This window comes from Cydia strobilella, chromosome 17 (genome assembly GCF_947568885.1).
Source record: "Cydia strobilella chromosome 17, ilCydStro3.1, whole genome shotgun sequence".
NCBI lineage: Eukaryota > Metazoa > Arthropoda > Insecta > Lepidoptera > Tortricidae > Cydia > Cydia strobilella.
In genome coordinates, this window is record NC_086057.1 from 5,530,073 (window position 1) to 5,553,571 (window position 23,499).

The 23,499-nt window shown below is 37.9% G+C and overlaps 1 protein-coding gene across 1 annotated transcript in view; it reads left to right on the forward strand.

Moving 5' to 3' along the window:
• The first annotated feature begins 1,725 nt into the window (after nucleotides 1-1,725).
• The window catches only part of LOC134749034 (fibrillin-2-like), an 84,417-nt gene continuing 62,643 nt past the window's right edge, over nucleotides 1,726-23,499 (forward strand). The window contains exon 1 of the mRNA XM_063683928.1: nucleotides 1,726-1,950. Coding sequence (XP_063539998.1) covers nucleotides 1,948-1,950 — 3 coding nt within the window. The 5' untranslated portion in view covers nucleotides 1,726-1,947. The remainder of the gene's footprint in view (nucleotides 1,951-23,499) is intronic.

The following is a 23,499-nucleotide window of genomic DNA, read 5'->3' on the forward strand; positions in this document are numbered from 1 at the left end:
ACAGACAATGCGCAGGTGCGCGTGCGTCCATGAGACATACGATCAACACCGAATATGGGCCAATGGGTGCACGCTTGAAGAACACTTGCTGTAGATACGCCAGAAAGCACACTGTGTGGAATTTACCACAAGACACCAAAAGAAGAAATATAAAAAGATACGACACGCTTAAAAGTGGAAGTGCGCCTGAGTCCATAAGTACGACCAACACCGAATATGGGCCAATGGGGGTAGACACTGCATTAATGATTCAGCTGATATTTTAAATGTACTAAGGGCATTATTGTGGAATCGTGACAGAGTATCCAGATGGCAAGCCGTTGGCCATCGCTGAATGTTGTTACAAGAGAACGAGTTATATGAATCAGTACTAAATTGTCTTAACCAGTAGCAAATCTATCGACGGCATCCTATTCCTACACTTATGGCTGAATATTGCTCACAAAGCAACATATGGGTCTACACGATTAACACCAAATATGGGCCAATGGGTGCACACTTGTAGAACAATTCACGTAGACATGACAGAAAACTCAGAGCTACGGTTTCCGATGGAGACAAACAAAATAAAACCAGAAATAGGTATTCATTAGAAGATATTCCTTAAATAAATATCTGTCAAAAACTTCTAAACAGTTTTACAGTGCACAGTCAATGCACATTCTAGGTTACAAGTTTTAAGGAGAATTGCAATTTAGACAAAGTAAATAGAGCTTTCGTTGGCAAAACTATACAGGTACCTACGATCACGTGCTTGAAAACAATAAGCACGCCATATTTTCACTCGCTAAATTGCGAATACCTGTAGGCAATAAAGTTGATCCAGCCATATATCTTTACATTCCTCGCTTAATCTTTGCCATAAAGCGCTGAAAACACATTTCCAAAGTAAGACAATCATCTCTGACGCATGTTAAGAATGGTTGAAGAATGTTCCGAAGGTCGTCCCATGGCTACAGTTGCGGGTTTGCAGGAGAACAAATAAAATGTGCAGTACTTCTGTGAATACAAGTGTTAAGATTAATCATTTATACCTACATAATCTCTTCTGAGTTGCGGAGTGGACCAAAAAGGCGATATTATAGCAAGAGTTTTATTGTTCAAAGAACTTTGTAGTCTTTGCAAAAAATTAAGAGTTTTAAACCTTGAAGTGGATAAATGGTCAATAGAAAAAATATTGATTCAAGTATGCGCAGAGATCATAAGCTCTACAATCACGTTTAGATCGATAAAACGTGTAAACATATTTTAAGCAATTCGGTCTATACAAATAAGTTACGCCTCGACATCTTAATAAGTACATAATTTATGTTCCTCGCCCCTCCCATCCAACATGGTTAAAAGCGATTAGACCAGTACTTACGATGCAAATCGGTTAAACAACGCCTACACTTCAAAATCACCAAATTATACAGCCATATTCGGAAACAGAACTATTGCAAGCGTTAAACGCCAATAAACGGAGGTAAAGAATCTACTAGTCTGTTCGGAAAGAGAAGAGTCGTAAAATGTATTGGGCCCCATACAATCCGCGACTCTTCTCTTTTCGCACAGACTCTAGTAATGTAATGGAAGAGCGTCCATCTCAGTGGTAGGGCCAACGCGTCTCCATGTTTTCATTGCTTACACAGTGTAGGCGATTTTTACTCTCAAGCCAACTACTGTAATTGTGATCCGTTAGAACTATGCGTGATTCTAGAGCTTTATATCGGTTGCCCTGCGCTGTGAACTCTTCAAAGAGATTGGAACATCACCCCTGATGTTTAGCTTGTCCATTCCTTTGATAAGCTCGCGATTTCAGCCGCCAGTCGGGACCGAGCCACCGAGCGCAGTGCTCGTAGTTCCCTCGCCGCGTCTCTCAACTTATCGTGCCGTATCCGGTCGTTCTCCTAACTTTTAAAATTTCGAACTCTGCTCTGGGTGCGCTCCACAGAGGAATCCAGTGGCATGGTAATTTGTGATCAATTCCAACAGGATTAAGTTGCATTTTCGAACGGATCCTGGGTTTGCCGCCTTTTGTCTTGAATTGTAATAGGTATTGTATTACGTAATGTGTGAAAAAAGTTACACCTGACGCCTATAACCTGATTATTTAAGCAACGCCGTGGTGTTACTATTTTGGTATAAATTTGTGTCTTAAATAATTTGATAATAATGTACCAATCATTCAAAAATTGTGCAAAACTATATCTACTACTTGAGTTACCTTTAACCCCTTACTAGTTTGATAGGTACTTTATCTATTCTGGGGGTTCCGGTAAATTTAAAGGAGATTTTTCTACATACATTCTGGATATTTGTCCAAAAAATTACATGTTTTAACCAAAGGCTCAAACATATTGTAACTTAAATTATTACAAATAACGGTCACATCCTCAGTAATAGGGCCAGGGTTAACACTCCATACAGTGGTTATCAAAGTAGGAACAGTACGAAGGCTATGATTTGCGCAATCGTGACATATCGCGTCCGCTGCTAATTTCAGCTGTGGACCGGGAACAAGTAAACATTCAATTGCTGTCATTGCATTATGATTCCATAAATAAGTATAAATACCCATTTGAGGCTTGTAATTATAGCCTAGTTAAATAGGTAATAGACTAATCCTCCCTAGGAGGCTAGTGGGTCCAGGTTCGAATACCAATTTGTGTGATGATTGTTTCTTTTCTGAGTCTAGTCATAGCCGCCGTTGCCTACTGGTAGTAACTAGCCCATGCAGTGAATGGACAATTGGTTCCAAGTAGATCTATATATTTATTTTAAGTAAACTAAATTAAATATCAACGCTTTTAAGAGCTACCCTAATGGTATAGCACTTAGTATCAAGTTTTCTTTATACTCGTATCATATCAAAAATTTTACTAAGAGACGATCGGTCGTTTCGGATGCGAAACTTTACATAAATAAATGCTAAAAAGGAAAACTAATACCAAAATGTTACTTTGCTAATCCGCGAAAAAATAACGTGCTAGTCAATCAGTGCTAACCCGTTATACTTACTTGCGTATTTTTTAGAAAAAATAAATACGCAAATAAATATAACAAACCACCACCAAAAGAACAATACTCCATTACCTATAGAGTACCTAACCACTCAAACCAAGTGGAAGGTGGAAGGGAGTGGGGGGAAGGGTGGAAGTGGAAGGGGAGGGGTGGAGTTATTGGAGTATGGAGTATTGTTCGTTTGTTATATTTATTTGCGTATTTATTTTTGCGGTGGGAACATTAATTGCAATTAAAAAATACGCAAGTAAGTATAACGGGTTAGCACTGATTGACTAGCACGTTATATTTTCGCGGATTAGCAAAGTAATATATTGGTATTAATTAATATGGATTTCCGAAAAGTAACGTAGATCTTAAAATACACACCTTTTTGTTCTAACTCTTCGGTGGTTATTATAAGTACTCGTATCATTGCGGTACCTAACTTTTGATTGATCCTAAATCTAATCTGTTTTGAAATCTTGTTTGAATCAATGCCATGGGCCACCCGCATCTTGAATATTTATAAGGCTCTTAAACATTAAATAGATCAAAATACGTTCCCATAAATCAACTAACTGCCGTGAGACGAGTATTCATGGTAAAGTCGCCATCAGATATATCGGAGCGGCCGAGGTGCTCAAAAATATCTGAACACGCACTAGCGCCTTGACAATTGAGGCGTGTTCAGTTATTTGTGAGCGCCTTGGCCGCTCCGATATATCTAATGGCGACTGTATTAAAAGCTACACTTTTAAGTGACCCATAGGGAACCTCATGTACTCCCAATAATGTCTAATCCCTTCTAATAAATTTTAATTTCAACTAATAAATGTATTTATGCATGTTACTGCATGGAGCAGCAATATTGTATGTACCTATATACTAACTAAGATTTAGGCTGCCTTTCCACTGAGAAAGAGATGTGCGGGATCAAGGTTGTAATTAATCCAACGAGAGGAGAGACTTCGCACACACTAATTAATGTATGGTATAAAACTTACAAATATTGTATTCCTTATTTAAAAAAACACTTATTATCGAATCGTTCGATTTCTCTGCCTCGTTAGCCTCTGGTTTAAAAATTAAATCAGTATTTTACAATTTAGTACCCACCCACCGGGCTACCGCGAAAACTAGGACAAACTAATTACTTTCAAAATGAACCTCAGCTTAATCGAATTGTAGTTTTCATACGTCCCTATATTGTAAATTTCATCTAAATCGCTGGAGCCGTTTTTGAGAAACTATAAAGAAATATATGCAAATCTGAAAAAAATTGATAGATTATTTGTCGCTAGTGTCGCTACTGTAATTTCAAATTAATGAAATTACACATCCACACATCCAACATTTCGGTTTTACTGTATATAATTTTTAGGTCTATTCTATGAATTAATTTTTACCAAGCAGAAACGTCTGCGATCGATGCTATTAAGCTTAGAATAAATTTAAAAGTGAAAAAATTACTGCCTTCGGTGAGACTTGAACTCCAGAGGCCGTGAGTTCAAGTCTCACCCAAGGCAGTAATTTTTCCACTTTTAAATCTATTCTATGAAGTTCTGAAATATGTAGGCTGTTATCAAATAAGTGCACTTAATTAAGTAAAGAATTCATAACTAAAACGATAATTAGTGCTGTTTTTCACGTCCCAAATTAAAGTATCACAAACCTCGATAAGTATATAATAAGTCGGCACGGTTTTATTTCATTGTCTCACCATTGTTGCTAGGTATTAAAGTTATTGTTTGATCACATGAGTAATAAGTTTGGTTTTATCAAGTGCGAAATGTGTTAACAACTCGCATTATTTGTTTAGTGCTTTAACCTACATTTTTGGGAGTAGATTTTTGTCAGGAAACATTTACAGAATTGCAATTATAATCACTTAATTAGATTCTTCGATCAATTCGATTCGATCTTACTTAATTAACATCCAAAAAAAATGGAAGATTTGTCAAACAGAAAAAAACAAGTTACTTAGCGAGATATAGGCATCGCCAAACCATCTGATGAAAATTAGGTAAAATGAACTCGTTTTAATAGTACATCGTGTCATTTAACAGCAGGCTATTTTTCTGAAAAATATCTTAGTACTATTTTAAGATAGGTATAAGTATCAAGAAACACGGCAGTGTGTCCGGCCAAAGTTGAAGAAAAAGGCGTAGGTACGACACTGTAGATTGCGCTTTTATGTGTGAACGGCACGTCTGTACACGCGTCATGCGTCATAGTGTGAGTAAGTTGCTTAAAAATAGTACTGAGCGGCCGGCAAACGGCCGTCAATCTGCTGTCGCGGGGCGAGGTAATTCGAGTCGGGGCGGGGCGGTGCGTTGCCGTTCTGTATGATAATACTATGACTTATTCTGTGACTGTAGTAGTGTATTTACACGAACGGGAGTTGAAAAGTGGCTTAAAAGGGTTCAAGCCACTTTTCAACTCCCGTTACATTTTTCTAGTGCAGCCATGAGACTGAATAATAAACGACATTTTAAGATTCAAAATATTTGTACGACTACGGAAGCATGTACGCGTTTATTCGTGTTCTGTTATTACTCTACCTTTATGCGATTTAAGAACTATATCACCTCAGATATAATAATGTTTTAATTCAAGTTATTCTCGGAGAAAAACATGAGGATTTATTACTAAGTTATTAACTTTACTGTGACAACAAAATGCAAATAATAATTGTTTCACATCGATGTTACGAGCCTATAGCTAGTCACTTAGATTGAAGTGGCTTTATTAAATGTCACGTTGTCTTTATTCAATGTCGAATACTGGGACTACTAGATGACATACCATAAAATACAATTGACTTGATTGATTGACGATTTGTTAACGTTGTAAAATAACTACCGTCAAATGGGGTGAATACGGACGGCGGGGGGAATAGGGACAAGAACCGGAAACATTTGTCCCTATTCGTACCTTAGTCGTCCCTATTCACCCCGGATCCAGTATGAACCAAAATGGCCTGTTTTTTTTCAAAAAAGGACATTAAAACTAAATTATTAAGAAATATTTTATTATAAATTGATTCTCAAACATAAGACAAAAGTTTATAAAAGTTATAAACCTTAACATTTGTGGCCATCGAGGAAAAATTCCTTTAAAATCTCTCTCAAAGTACAAAACTGTCCCTATTCACCCCGCTTGACGGTACTTTAAATGGCAAATTTATGACAGTAAGGTGAAACAAATATTGAATCTGCTTTTACACAAAATTTCATGATATCTCCAATTTTATTCGGCCGAAAAATACATAATCTTGTAGGTATAGGTACAACATATATAAAGGCACTCGGTCTTATGCAAGCCTGAATCTAACGTCAGTACTGTCACCAGCTCCAGTTGCGAAACTACCAAAACCTTACGACTCATAATCATAGCTGTATTGGTATAGGTATTTGGTATCTACATAATAACCTATATAAGACAACATTATCACGCACTTGGAACTATCGCATAATGAATTCAAATTGCCATAACTGCTTGCGATGTGAAACCTGCTCAAATGAGAACCCCCCTACATGAAGGAATGGCATAACCTTATAATTACAACGAGTTGCCAGGTACTAGTCCGTTCTAAATATCAACTTAGAACTATGGAAACTTATAACCAGAGTTCGGACAAATTATCGCAAAAATAAATATGGTATGGAACAGGATACATTTTTTTTTACATTTTTGAACTGCAGTTTTGAATATAATCTGGAAATTTTATTCAAAAATACTGTTCATAATACGAGTTTAATAATTCTTGTCCTATTTTGAGATATAAATGATTTTTGATGGTTTTGCGATGATTTGTCCGATCATTGCTTATAACTGAAGTGGCATTTTAATATTCTTCATGAAGGTTATCATAATTAAAGGCGCGAAGTCAAGTTGATTAACGTTTGAGGTCGAAAGGTCGCAAATCTTGCCGGAAGCGGTGAATTTTTTAATTTTTCATGTAGATCGCTCGCAGATTTTTTTGCTTGATAAAATTAGTTAATGCTTTTAGTCTAAGCTCGCGTATGCAGATACCTTCTAAAACGATAAAAAATCCTTAGAAATATGTTTCTTGAGTTTCCATTTGCCCAGGTACCACGTCACCACATTCATAACAGCAGATTAATGTAGTTGTCGACATTGGCCCGCGTCGCAAATTCGTTATTGTTCGACTGTTCGTTTACTGCCGCAGTTAAGAGCGTCGTTAACTGTCAGTTACAGTGTTGTTGTTACCTGTTACCTCATTGAGGGTGGAGCTAGATTTAAGAGCTGACACAAGGATAGACCCTTGAGGCACTGTAAAATACTAAGAAACTAGAACTTACGCACTGCAGCCTTATCAAACATAGAAAAAAAAAACAAACTGAACTGACAGAAAACTGCCGAATCCGACAAAAGACCAGACGATTCAACGGAGCCACGCCGTTTTGCAGCCTAAATAATGTATATATATATATATGTATATATTAGTCTGTAAGGGTACTTAATACTCTTTATTTACATACAAGATATACTGGTACTATGTAAACGAGATTAATAATTAGCTTAAGTCTAAAATAGGCCCTTGAGGCATTTTACCAATGATGCTGTAAGGTATTTTTATATGGACCTTGTTGCCCGATTTAAATTTTTAAATATTTTATATTTAAATAAATATTATTAAATTTTTCAAAAATTTGAGGTTATTTAATATTGATTGGACAATGATGCGTCTATAAATTTAAGACGCATTTTTCCCGAACACACTATTTTTTATCTGAGGTCCTGTCATTAACGTATAGCTGTTTTGGGTGTTTTGTAATCAACAAATAAATATACGTTGTAGAATACTGTATTGTGAACAAGTTTCATGAAGTTTTGAAAGCCGTTTCGTAATTGTTCATTAATTGAATTAAAAAGACGCTTTTTCCCAAACTACCGGTGTTTGTTAAAAAAAGTCTTTAGATATAGTGCAGCAAAATGCTTAAGTACTTCACGAATTATCTTGATGTAGAGTTGTAGAAAGCGCAGAGCAAAATCATATTTCAATATAATAGAGCAAAATAACTATTATACGATGACTAACCAATCATTATCTACTTATTCCACTTTGACCTTAAATAATTAATTGGTTTTTAGTTCGGTAGTTTCGGTACCTATTTTACAAAAAATAAGGTTAATAATTATCAAAGTTTTCCACTTAAGACCTACTTATTTACTCTGATTACTTCGCAGATATCGGAAGTCAACAGATATATTATGCACTTATGCTGGCATTTATGATCATACTAGCCAAAAGGGAAATTTGATCCGTGTCGGTAACAAAACTGTTTCTATTTCATCTATTTTATAACTAAACAATGACTAACCAATCATTACCTACTTTTTCCACTTAAAAACTTATTATTATCATCATGGTGGCCTTTTGGTGATCCAATTTTGGATGTAGGCCTCTTCCCTCTTCTTCCACTCCTGTCGATCTTGTGCCCGATTCATCAAGTCTCGACCTCCGTGTCGTCCACCCAGCGCTGCGGTGGTCTACCGCTCCCTCGGGTGTCCGCTTGTCCAGCGACTCTTGTCCATTCTCACAATCTTTGTTCACTCTGTTCATTTTGCAGAAATCGCAAGTCAAGATAATATATATGCACTTATGACATTTATTAATCAGTTTAATCACACTAGCCAAAAAGGAAAACATGATCTGTCGGTGTTAAACGGCATCATACTAGCCCTACAGTACTGCACGAGTCAAAATGAAATTGTATTGCAGTTAAAAAAAAAGTTTTGATACTAACCTCTTCCATCTCGTTTCCAAATCATCCCCTATATCTATCTACCCACCCACGCAACGCAAGATTATTAATTTCAGACAAAATTTCCACATTCTACTTCTTTGTCGTTGTACTCTTGACAGAGTGATTGTCATCATGTTGTAAGCTTTACCAATTAGCGCCATCATTCGCGTACGCGTCTAGCTAAGTCTAAAAAGTGTCTCCACTCAATAGGCCCTAAGATATATAACCACATACCCTTAGAGATTAAAAGTGCTACTGGTAAAAGAGGTTTCGTGAATAAACTTAAGGCTAAACTTATGTCTGCAGGGTACTACTCTGTTGACGAATTTTTTGACGGCGTGCACTCTTGAACTGGTTCACAATCCCAAGCTATAGAAATATAAAATAAGAATTTAACTAACCATAATTATGTGATATGAACTAACTGTAATCATTTAAACCTATAAATAATAAATTTTGAATAATAATTGTACCTACACGACATAATTATCTTATACCTAATATTATATTCATAGTGAGGTGTTTTGCTATGTAACTTAGATGTAAATAGTTGTAAATATGAAATACTGTATTTGACATGTAAAACTATGTTTTATAAAGGAATAAATGAATGAATGAATGAATTCTTTTACATTTGAAGCCTTAAGCTTAGGGGAAAATCTTTTACTTTTGCACCTGAGACTTCCGTGTAAATTCGACGTATTATGCTTCATAAATTGCAATAGAACCCACCCTGTACAGGTCTAGAATTTACGCGTGGTATGTACTTAAGCGTAAGCATCATTCTAGTTTGTGATATAACCGAATTTCATACAACTACAGTTGCGTAAGAAATTCAACAAAAGCAATGATTTATGCCAGCACCTATTACACTATCTTACACGCTAATGTGTGTTCTGATTGTCTATCAACGGGGCATTCATGCAACTAGGAAGCGGACCGGGATCAAAGGACCACTCACTGAAATGGATCGGATCATACTTGTGTGAAAGATGAGTGTAGTGCTGAAATTGGAGCTCTTTGAACCAATAGGCGTACGATGGATGGCATTATCCACGTTATACTAGATTTTGTTATTGAATTCAATATTATGTCATCAATTCATCATCCCTATTATCGGACCTGCTTACAAAATTATACGAGAAACGGTTGAGAAATTGCGATTGCGATTGATTGCGTTGCGAGGATTTCAAGGCATGAGGGTTAAATAAATTTTACCACCGAGTGACACACAGATTTTTTCACCACACCGACACAAGGAAAATACTAACTGTAAAATATCAAACAAAATCAAAGCAAACCGATTCAAAGTTAATGTTATTAAATATTTATCATTCAAAATCATCATTTAAAAGCCAATTCTACCAGCAAACATAAGAAAACAACCCAAAATTTGCATTTAATTACTTTGCCTTACATGTGGATAAAATGCAACTTTCTCATCAGTTTTTGAACAATCAAGAGAGCTGGTGTGGTGAAAATTTTATACCTACCTTGTTATATCATAATCAAGGTCGCCATGGAACCTCTGATCCTATTTTGTATTAAAAAAAAACAGACATAATGCAGGAAAAAGGTCTGCGTTGCGTAAAAAATGGAAGTCACAAACAATTCATATAAAATAATTATACTACTAAGAAAAATATCGTTGAAAAGTTCATTTTGGAAGTGCTGAGGCTAAGTTCGCAAATAATAACTGCAAACACCTTGGCATATCTGCTGAAAATAAAATTCGCTGTTTTATGAGCGGATTTAATTCCTCCATGCTATTTAGGAACTGAATCCATTAAATCTAAATATAGTACCTACCTAAAGTAAAAGTTTAGATCGCAGGCGTAAACTTGGCTTCCGGTTTTACGTCATGTACGAAGCTTTTGTTTGTTCATCATCATCATTGGTTGCTAACTTGTTTGTTTAATCGACTTACAACAGCGTCCTACTGATGTGTTGACTGATACATATATTATGTTTATTTAATTTCGAACATATTTCTCACTATACGAAATGTAAAGGGGCCCACTGACTATCAGTCCGCCGGACGATATTGGCCTGTCAGTTGTTCGGAACTGTCAAATTTTTGTTCTAACTGACAGGCCGATATCGTCCGGCGGACTGATAGTCAGTCTGGGCCCCTTTACACACTGTCAATGTGTTGATGCTGGTTTATTTTAACTTCCGTTAAAAATGTATAAGTAATAGTTGGATTGGAGACATTAGGAACATACCCGATGTCCCGAAGCCATACAATCATAAGCTCTTCGCAAACCCACAAAATATACTCTAGCGGCTGCTTTACGCCATTACAATTATCTAGGCATATTCATGGAAACAACACGCTAAAGTCACTAGTACTTTATAATTTTAGCTAGCTAAACATATTGTGTCATATATGCGTATCTAATTAGACGAAATGAAATGGAGAGCCTGTCAAAAGGTGTTCTTATATTTAAGGTCTTAGAAAAATCAGATTTAAAAGTATTTATTACGGCATCTCAACGATATTCTTTTGTCGAATTTCTTGCAACATATCATCATAACTTTTGACATCATAACGCTAAAGTAAAGTCGATGCGGTTAGAGAGTAAAAGTACGTAACTCAGTTCTAGTAGTTCTATAGATTTGGTTTTTGTATAAGAAAAAACATCTTGAGTTCCCAACAATCAGAAATGTGTTACTTACTATATTCATAGTTCTTTCAATTAGATAAAGTCTTACATCAAATTTTTCTGACAAATTGATTTGTGTTGATTATAATTTTATGTATATTGTTTAGAAATACCTTAATCAATCATTTTGGCTGCAAGTCGTCCTTTAAAGAATCCTTAAAAGGCGTAAATGAGTTCCTTAAATTACATGTTTAATTACGTGATGCGATCTAACCTAATAATAGTTGGAACGCGGTCGTCGCTCCTGCCGCGTGCGTTTGTTTACCGCCACGATCAATCAACTTGATGGATGTCGTTGAGATACTTTTTAAACTTCTGCAATTTTAATTGGGTCGCCGGTCGCCGCTTATCAGGCAGATTCGGTAAATGTTTGCGTAGATTTTTAAAGCTACACTTGCCGTGATTTTAAAGATCAGAATATCGTAATAATAGACTATGAACGTCAATTCGAGCTTAGATTGTGTACAACGATCAATAATCAATAGAATAGAGATAATATTTTTGACACGCTCGTACTCAGTGCAAATTACATTTTTGTCTGAGTCGAATAGATCTAAGATAAAATGTGAGCAAGGTAATCAGCTACCTTTTTTGAGAGAAATATGAAATAAATGTACTTGAATTTAAATTCTTTGTACGGTAGGATCTTATGATATTTTGAATACCAGCGGTGCACAGCAGTTTAAGTTAAGTTATATATATGTCAGGAATTGTATTTTGTCACATTTTACTTTTTTTAGCAATAATGTACTTACCACACTTTACTACACCTCAGAATCGATAGATCATCGGATTTATCGATCAATCAATCGTTAACTGTCAATGTCAGTGTGGCGCCCGGCTGTCTGCTTTCATGGGTCATTCACCCTTTAACCTATTCGAGGTGCGCTATGTTTTGATGCACTTACATTACATGGGTCAGTCAACTATTTTTTTGGTTCTTGATGCCATGGTATCTGATATCCTTTAAGATACTATAAAATTCTACATATACCACATAACCACAACAATATTGTCGTTGTCACGTTAAAAAAATCACACCGTCATATAAGTAGGTATTATAATATTGTTTTTTTACATCTATTATTATACCTCCATTTTTCTTAAAAACTCAAATGATGTAGAAGTAGAACCAATATTAATCACTAACATTTGAAGTCTGTTACATTAAACGAATATATTATGTACTATTATTATAAGTAAATGTATGATTATATAAAGGTTTATGCTATAATCAGTATTCTATTAAAACACCAGCGTTCTGGCCTCACTTAATAGCTAACAATTTAAAACAAATTAAAAATCAAAGCCGACCTAAACACATTTCACGCTATCTTCCTAATAAATAACCCCTGACCTACAGATAACATACAAAAAAACACTGGAAACAATTCTAATCAACTGTAACTACGAGTTAACCGGTGTAAAATTTATGACCGTGATTATAGAATGTTAATTAATGAATATGATTAAATTTTGGACTTGGCTTACGGCACTACAGTGCCACTTTTGTTTGTTTTTGTTATTTTGTCTTGGCATTCCAATAAGATGGGTACCTAAGCTTGTAGGTTTAGGTCATACATTAAATCTCATTTAACTATTTCAAACGTAACATTTTGCCTGGGCAATAATTTCCGATACCACAAGAGGGGAGAAATTAAAAACAGGACAAGTGCGAGTTGGACTCGCCCACCGAGGGTTCCGTACTTTTTAGTATTTGTTGTTATAGCGGCAACAGAAATACATCATCTGTGAAAATTTCAACTCTAGACAGGTAAAATCACGGTTGATGAGATACAGCCTGGTGACAGACAGACGGACAGAGGAGTCATAGTAATAGGGTCCCGTTTTTACCCTTTGGGTACGGAACCCTTAAAAAAGAAATGGAAAGGGCAAAGGGCCAAATTGAAGAAGGTACTAGGTAAAATGGTAAAATACTACACTGCCCACAAAGATTTCAAAAGTAAAGATCCCCCCCCGTTCATCTAACGCCGAGAGGACGTGCGCACCAACGAAATGTGCACAAACGCCATTTGCGCACCAATTTTCTGGTCCACTTCGTAGCGCCCGTAAGGCCTTAGGCCTGTCTTTGGGCCATTTTTAGGGTTCCGTACCCAAGGGGTAAAAACGGGACCCTATTACTAAAACTCTGCTGTCCGTCTGTCCGTCTAGATAGATAGAGAGATTTATTATTTAAAAGTTATACATACAAGTTATACAGTTTCTTGCAAAACTGTTTTCACAGTTTGTCTGCCCGTCTGTCTGTCACCAGGCTGTATCTCATGAATCGTGATAGCTAGACAGTTGAAATTTTCACAGATGATGTATTTATGTTGCCGCTATTACCTATTGGACGCACTAGTTACACCATATTTTACACTTTGCAATATTTGGACATGACAGGACAGAATAAAAAAAAATTACCCTTAACAACAGAAACCCCGACAACAACAGAACAACAACATAAACCATTTCTTCTAAACAACAATAATTTTGAACCTCAGTTTTTTGTTGTATTTTTCTTATGTCGCGGGGCAACTTTTGTATTGCATATTTGATATGTTTATTATGACTGTTTGGTTTTTAAATTAATTAAAGCACATTTATCATTTTTATTTATTTATTATTTATTTTTTATTATTTTATATTTAAGGTTGTCTGGAAGAGATCGCTTTTTAGCGATAAGACCGCCTGTTGTTACCTGGTTCTATTTTTTCTTTTAATATTTCTTTGTAGTTTTACATGTATGTAAAATGTATAATTTTGGTGCAATAAAGAATATTTACTTACTTACTTATCTAACACAATCCACGTATACTCAGTATCCGTCATAAATATGTGTATGATTTTGCAGCTTATCCAAGGCTAAGCTAGGCTAAAATTAGACTAGCTAGTAAGTACACAATTACAAAATATCTTCGAAGTGACCGCACGCTATTGTCCCCTTAGTAACATGGTACCAGCGCAATTTGATCAACTCCGATCCCTCATAGATCAAACGCGTGCGCTTTAAACACACTTGACTGACATTGTGAACTTTATCACATCGTTATAAGGTCTAAATTAGTATGGTTCTTGTATTTATAGATCATCGCTTGTTGACATCCTAATTGACATAAAACCGCCTTTGACAGTAGTGACTATTTTGAGCTGTTACGTAATTTATCTTGCTTACTGTCGTGTAGCTGTCAAAACAAATCTGTTACTAATGGTAACGCATATGTGCTGGTAAATAGCAAATAAATAGTATGACTTTACACTTTTTACTTGACTTGTTTCATGCTTATCAATTTGTTTTTGGTACTTATATGCCCCAGAGTCCAAACGCCTTGACAGATTTTTGTTGGATTTCTTTCAGTTAGGGTTAGTGTGTAATGTTTTATTAAATAACAATACCATAATAAGGCATAATAAGGGACAGACAATTATTTAAACAAATGAACTTAATCTTACTGAGCTCAATGCCGTTTGTGATATGAGGATAGATATTAGTATACATAGAGAATAGGTCTATGATCGATTTCATATAGAACCATCAGTTTTGCAACTTTTGCAATCAGTTTTAAAATCTCTCATCACAACAAGCGAAGTAGCTTAGTGGGCGAGGTGTCAAAACTATTTAATTAGGTAGTAGGATAATAAGGTCCCAAAGATTACAAAATCATCTTTAATTTTGATTATTATCACCTCCGGTTAGCTACTTTTGCTATTGACTTAATAAAGTCGGATTCAATCGCCTGTGCGGTCGCGTCATCGCGTGATAAGCTAGGATTAGCCTTAACTTCCAACTAGCAGTCTAGTGTTTGTCTAAGGTCGAATTTAGGGCTTCCGCACGTGTTTATATTGTTTATCCCTTCCATATTAAGATCGCCAAGCTGAAATGGGACTGAGCCGGCCCACAGAGGTGGGCTAAAATGGCCATAGAGTGCATGCCACCCATGCATGGTGGAGTGAAGCATACTCGATCCCATGGCGCTCTCGCAAACGGCAAAGAGGGTGGAACGCCGGAGTGGGTTTAGTGGGTAGGGCCAAGTTCTCCCTCCCCTCTCGCTAGATGAGGCGACAGGAGCGGCGAGTCCCCCCCTCATCAATGGCCTTCCCGCGGCCGGGGGGACGGTGGGTAAATGCATTTCCCATTCCGAAAAAAAAAGAGTGCATGCCATAAGGAGAGAAGCTGGTAGACCCAGGCGGAGATGTCAAGATGACCTGGAGGTTGAAGGTAAATCTGAACGGCTGGCCGTAGATTGCCCAAAGCCGAGACCGATGGAGATCGAGGGGGAGTCTTTTGCCCAGCAGTGGGAAACTATATACTCAGGCTTTAATAATCCCTTTCTGTTAGTTTCTGTTCTCGGCTTGGCTTAATTTTCTGTACAAAACAGTCTGCGCTTTTTGCGGGGGAGGGGCACGTCAAATGTATACGTCGCAAAAATAGCCATGTCAGATAAACGTCAGTCCATACAATGTGTTGTGTATGACCATTGGTCATAGAGTTTCGACAGAGGGGAACGCCTGTTAATGGCTTATATCCTCCAAGGTTTTCGGAGTTGTCGTTCGGCTTCCAAAATGTTGAATTTACTTTAAAAAAACATTAGTAGCTACAGTGACTTAAGCACTATCAACACTTTTGATTTCTGTTTTAATCAAACACGCCTCTCTTATTTTATGACGTTATGGAATTTTGAATTTGTTTTTATTTGCGAACCGTGCCACAATATTTTTAATAAATCCTAGTCATCATTAAACCACACACAAGAAAAATAGCTTGTGTAATTCGATCGGGTATGAAACAGGAATGCGGCAGTAGTTAAAGTACACATATTCTGTAACACAATATAGCCCTTAAATCTTTGTGATAAAGTTTATTATTCTCGTGGTTTGACGTGCGATGGGATACTGTCGTATAACAGATGACGGGAGAGTTGTTTACATTAATCTAGAGTACTTACATGTTACAACGTCTTAATCGTAAATGATGCTGTTATGATACGACATATGGGTGTAAAACGGCGTGACTGAAAGCGCAGGCAGGAGTGTTTGGGGAAAGTTCGTTATAATCAGAGTAAGAATTAGTTTTTGCTTCTCATTCGTTACTCATTATCCGTCGGCGTTACGCTCTTATTAACAACCTTTTTGTGGAATGTCCCCATAGAACTTCATTTACCTACAGTTCCTGAACAGCTCCTGAAGAATTAGATACTAATTACCTACTTATATGCACTGCAGTATCTTACCCACACATGATAATCAAGTGAAAAGCACAATCCATGCGTATGATAACTCTCGCCAGATGTTCATTGCTCCACATCGTTGGCCCATCTGGGAACATTCCTTCATCTCAGTCTGACAATGGTCACAATCAAGCGCGTTCAGCTTCTAAACTCGTTGGACTTTTAACGTGTCACTTTTACTGTTTTGATATTTAGGCCCGGTAAAAGTTATATGTAAACATTGATATGACCATGAACTAAGTCACTTAAACTAGGAAGAGGATTGAAGGAATTATATTATGTAGATTCTTCTTATAGGTTTTGGGTCAAATAGGGGTTGAATTTTCATGTTGGTAAGTTCTAAGGCTTTTAGAATAGAAAAAGAATAAAATAGTTATTTGTGCAACAAGAGAGGAAAGTTGGTTTTTCTTGCGAGTGTTTATTTTGAGTCCCGAGAAAGCGAAAGATTCTATAATTGAATCACGAGCGAAGCGAGTGATTCTAAGGTAGAATCTTGAGCGTAGCGAGGGACTCAAAAACACGAGATGTAAAATAACTTTGCTCTCGTGTTGCACACATAATTTTTCACCTCAGTAGTGAGAACATATTAAAGGTTAAAATGTATTTCGAATTACACAGAATAAACAGAAAAAAAGTAAGTCCGGACCGGACCGGACCGGACCGGACCGGACCTGACCGGACCGGACCGGACCGTACCGTACCGTACCGTACCGTACCGTACCGTAGTATGAAGTTCATGGCCTTCACTAAATTAAAAAGCTACATTGTTTCACTCCCTGGAGTGAGGAAAGTCGCACTTTCCTCACTCCAGGGAGTGACGAAAGTAGGCTTGTTCTAGCTGCTGAGGTGAAAAATATTTATTTAGCGTAAAACACTACATAAAACTAACACTTACATAAAAACAACCGGCCTGGAAAATAAGTCGCGAGGTTTTCATTCGGGGCAAACTAATCACGAGAAATATTTTATTCCTGAACTGCTTTTTTAGGGTTCCGTACCCAAAGGGTAAAAACGGGACCCTATTACTAAGACTCCACTGTCCGTCTGTCCGTCTGTCTGTCACCAGGCTGTATCTCATAGACAGTTGAAATTTTCACAGATGATGTATTTCTGTTGCCGCTATAACAACAAATACTAAAAAGTACGAAACCCTCGGTGGGCGAGTCCGACTCGCACTTGTCCGGTTTTTATCACTAGGTATAGAAAGTAAGTAGGAACCGTACCTGTTCATTCCAGACTCTCTTGGAACTCTGGAACTAGGTCTCCCAACTATGCTATCAGATCACTTACAATTCGCGCTTTATCTCAGGAAAACCAGTATAAGTGTGAATTTTAATTGTAAACAGCTGTTAGGGATCTCGAGTTCAAGTTATGTCCGAGTAGATCACAGTCAGAGCAGACTGAATAGTGAATATAGGAGTACAGCAAGCACCCACAGCCTGACTCACTCTGCCCACGCGCTTACAACATCGCTCATTGTCAGTTATTCGCTCCATTATCTGCGTATTGTTTTCTATTGTAATGACGGTTTCCTTACACGGAGATTGATTTAAGGAATTGGCAGAAGCGGAGTAAGGTGGGTCATGCCGGCGAGGCCTTTTTCGGACTGTGTTCCAAATTCATGTTTTTGTACTTAAATTTCAAAAGGAGGAGGTTCTCAATTCGGTTGTATGTTTTTTTTATGTTTGTTACTCCATAGCTCCGTCATTTCTGGACCGATTTTGAAAATTCTTTTTTGATTGTATACATACAGATTGGTCCCGTTTTTGTCAAAACGCAGTTCTGATGATGGGATCCATGAGGAATCGAGGGAACTCCTCAAATGTTAAAGGCATACATATAGTGATTTTAGTATTTTCATCAACAAATCAAGCATTTCCATTAAAAAAAGTGTCATTTGATGAAGTGGAGCTGCTGATGATGATCAGATATCAAAATGGAACTCTTTAGTGACGCATAGTTTACGTTTGGCGATTTATTTTATTTTTTATGTTTGTTAAGCAAGTTAAGCTTTCAAGACACATTTTTGTCAAGCTCGAGTTCTGATGATGGGATCCATAAGGAACTGAGGGAACTCCTCAAATGTGAACTAGTGACTATTGTATTTTCATCAACAAATCCAGCATTTACATAAAAAAAGTGACATTTGATGAAGTGGAACTGCTGATGATGATAAGAATGGAACTTTTCAACGACACATAGTTCACGTTTGGCGATTTATTCTCTTCGTTATGGACCCAGACCCAAACTTGGACCTGGACTTTTTTTTGAACTGCGATCCTCACAGAACCGAACTGCTATCAGAAAAGTGGGTTAGGTTAGGTTAGAACTGTGACCCTTACAGAACCGAACTGCTATCAGAAAAGTAGGTTAGGTTAGGTTAGAACTGTGACCCTTACAGAAATGAAATGCTATCAGAACATTGGGTTAGGTTAGGTTAGAACTGTGACCCCCCGCGGGTTGCTCACCTTGTCGTGGTGGAGGGGCTTAGTAACCGTGGCTTGGTCACCCACGGTGAAGCGAAGAGGCAACCAGGGCCGGCCTGTTTGGGTCGCGGGCTGGCCCGAGGAGGACGCTCCAAGTGGGCTGGTTAAGCCCGCTTGTGATGCGCCGACGGTGGACCGTCGAGGAAGAGGAGTGTCGGTATTGCGGTAAGCAGTTCTCCCTATCTTCGGCGGCCGAGGTGGGATCGCAGGGGAAGAGGAGTGATGGTATTTCGATGCGCCACTCTCCCTATCCCCTGCGAACTTGGCGGGGCCGTTCCGCTGTAGCGGCGTTGGTGGGGCTGCAGAGGAAGAGGAGTGTCGGTGTTACGTTGTGCCGTTCTCCCTGTCCTCTGCAGCCGAGTTGTGGTTTTGCGGCAGAACCATAGACCTGATCTGTCGCCGGGCGCTGGGGAAATTCCTGGCGCCCGTGGCTTCCTTGTGGCGGGCTCGGGGGGGTCCGCTACAATACAGAATGGAAGCCGAGGAGGAAGGCGCGTCTTACCATCTGGCGCGCCTAGCGTGAAGGGCCTTCGGGCATCCGCGAAGGAGCCGCGCTCGTGGGCGGCTGCCGCCGGTGGGGTCGCAGATGACAAGCGCAAGCGTTCCTGTAACCCCACCAAAAGGGCGGCGAGGCGGCATATGGGGGGTTTTTTAGTGGGTACACCGTGGGCCTCATTAGCCTAGACGGGAGTCCCACATAACCACTCGGGTCACCCCCCGCACGCGGGTGGTATGCGTAATGCATTTTTCCCTCCTAACAAAAAAAAAAGTTAGAACTGTGATCCTTGCAGAAACGAAATGCTAATACTAGAAAAGTAGGCGGTTTTATCTCCTTTTAGTTAGTAAGTTCAATCTAGTATCAAGTTATGTTTGATATTTTGATTATAGCCTAGATTGGATATTATATGTGCTTCGTAAAGTTAGAATCTGTACCACTACCACCAGTTTGACACTGACATAAACGCTATCGAGAACGTAACTTACTTTCTATGCATCTCGCTCGTACTCGCATATTAGTGCGAACGAGATGTATAGAAAGTAAATTACGTTCTTGATAGCGTTTATGTCAGTGTGAAACTGGTGGTAGTGGTACTGGTCCCGATTAGGTACCAACTATAAAATAAAATTAGTTGTATATTTTCGATCCGATAAGACACTAAAAGTAAAAATTGACACTTGCAGATATCGATATCTACAGCTTATTAAATACGCTATCTACGGTTAGGTCAGGTCAGTGTCGCGAAACTATGAAATAGGAATCTTGACACAGTTCTCTCATGAATGGAAACGTATGTAATAACATGTTATTATAAATTAAACATACACTGGAATACATTACATATAAGAAAGGGAAAGCCCTTCAGTGCCTAGGGCTGGGATCTGATCGGAACCAGCGTCCTCTGCCCGAGTCACAGCATGAGTATAATAGTAGGTATACAATCTCTTACAGGCTAATAATGACGCCTTTTTGCCAAAGCTAAGGTCTTAACTCAGGTGATTTCGGAGTAAATTCAATATTTTAAATCTAGTGTAATTCTGGTACCGCTTACGTAACGGCTACGTAACTAAATGTATACAAGTGAAATAGTGCGCGGGGTCATCGCTTCGTTATCATTTCGGCACGGATTCCGTGCCCCCGACCCGCTCTCCATTTCTCCCCCTCCCTTGTAAAGCAAAACTTCTATATTTGTTATGTCATACATTTATTTGTCTGCATGTAGACTTAGGAGTTTTTAAAACCCAATATTCTGGTGAGAAAAAGGCCATACTTAGCTGAGCATTTGTAAACTTAAATTCATAAAAATTAGCTAATGATCAGTTAATTTCATGCGCTAAGGTCCCTTCTCGCATAAATTAATTATACCAGAAGGGACCTAGACTTTTCGAAGCCCGAATTTATGTAGGATCTAAGAATGGAGAGTACGGCTAACGAATGCTATTCTTTTTGAAAAGTTTAGTTTGTGTTGCCAATTTTCAAAGAGGTAAAATCATCTTCCAGGAATTAAAAGAAGTATTAATTATAGAATAGGTTTCGTAAGTGACAATCTGAGTATTTTTTTATGATTTTTTTGTTTCTCTATGAAACCAAGAATTTAAAGACTGAAAAGTGAAAGACAAAAACAATTCAATATTCAATGTCTCTAATATTGTCTTCGGTTACCGCGATAGTTACTCATGAAATAAAACTATGATAAACCACCCGTTGACCACGAACGCTGTAAAGAGTTCGAAACGTCGGGATGTATTATAAATTCAATATACGCGATATAATCCGTTTTCATAGTTTTATTTCATTCAATGTCTCTTTCAAAAACTGTCTCTATTAAACCAAGTAAAATGTTTCTTACAGCTATCAATCAAAACATGACGTTTGTAATCTTTATTGTAACTGACCTACTGTTTCAAACATGATTGCACTTTCAATTGCTTTAACCAATTTGAAACTTTAATCCATCTCAATTTATTCCAAGTTGTCATTTCTGAACAATGACCACCACTTTGGGATTCACTATCAAAGGTACGTACAGGATAATCAGTGGCGAAGCGTCAAATAGTTTGAGACATCTTTTTATAGGTATACTCGTAGCTATGAAAAAAGTCGAACGGCCGAGTCAAATCTAGACTCCGATCCGAGCATGCCAAGTTTACACGACAAGTGCTAAGTTTAGTACTTGTTTCGTTCCCTTATTCTATCAATGCTAAGTCAGCGCAAACTTAGCGTAGGCCAATTCTACTTAAATTTTGATGTAAAAATAATGTAATATTGTTAACATTCACCCTTGCGTCTCGCTCGCGCCAATCCATATAATTATGTACAATTAAAAGCTAAATGCACGTGCGCATAATAGCAAAATGACATCATTTGAATATCGAAATATAACTTCGAATTGACATCCAGACCCTCGGTTGTGCTTAAAAAAGTTACAGGGACTGAAAGTGGCTCGAACAGGTTACGCTGCAGTCACACGTCGTACGGCTTTTTATAAGAAGCTTGCCCGAACATACGACCGACCGACAGTGTCTAGATGAGTTCGTTAAGACTGTATGTATATTCTATGCATGTCGAGAACCTTACAGAAACCAGGAATAAGAAATGCAAGTTACATAACATCGGCCAGCATGCCCCTGGCGGAAATTAGGCTAAACGGGAGCGTTTCGGTACTGACCTGATTACTGTCGATAAACAACGCTATGCACTCGCTGATAACTGACTGAGATATATTTGGTATCTGCATTCGTTATCTTTTGTTTTTACGTGAGTAGTTTAATTAAAGCTTGATATGTGTCCCGGGTCATATAAATCGAATTTTGGTTGTAATTTGTCTAAAAATTTTGTTTTAAAAGTGCTTAATGTTTTTGCTGTTTCTCTCTAAAATATTTCAGATGACATTCGCTTTTTTAAATTTCTTAGCATTACCTAAGTTTTTAGTCAATCGGTGAATGTTACAGGGCAAACTACCTACAGAACGGATTTCTTGATTTGGATTTGATTACGTATGTATCATATAGGTCGCGGGAATTTGGTGGTTGCGAGCGGCGGCACAGGATCGGTCGGAGTGGCGAGCCTTGGGAGAGGCCTATGTCCAGCAGTGGCCCGTCTATCGGCTGACATGATGATGATGATGATGATATAGGATTCACGGCCACCAACTTTGGTCAAATTCTAGGATGGTTTCACCATAGGCCTATTCATCCGCTAGTCGTGTTTGCAAAATTAATTAACTATTAAATTTGTGTACGTGGTTGAGTGAAATTGTTTATGGCAATTATGACCCTACCATATGATATGTCCATTAGTTTCATTCACAACTGCGGCACGTCACGGCGTCGCTTGATAAGGAATTAAGTCATTGTTCTCGTATCTTTTGGCGGCAAACCCATTCATTTATGCGATTACAAGTATCTGGTTAGATGTGGTGGTTCAAGGATGTTAAGTAGCATAACATCATATGATGAACTCGTGATTATTCATTTATGAAATGTATCGCTCGGCGGCTTTGTGCGATTACAAGTATCGGGTTAGATGTGGTGGTTCAAGGATGTTAAGTAGCATAACATCATATGATGAACTCGTGATTATTCATTTATGAAATGTATCGCTCGGCGGCTTTGTGCGATTACAAGTATCGGGTTAGATGTGGTGGTTCAAGGATGTTAAGTAGCATAACATCATATGATGAACTCGTGATTATTCATTTATGAAATGTATCGCTCGGCGGCTTTGTGCGATTACAAGTATCGGGTTAGATGTGGTGGTTCAAGGATGTTAAGTAGCATAACATCATATGATGAACTCGTGATTATTCATTTATGAAATGTATCGCTCGGCGGCTTTATGCGATTACAAGTATCGGGTTAG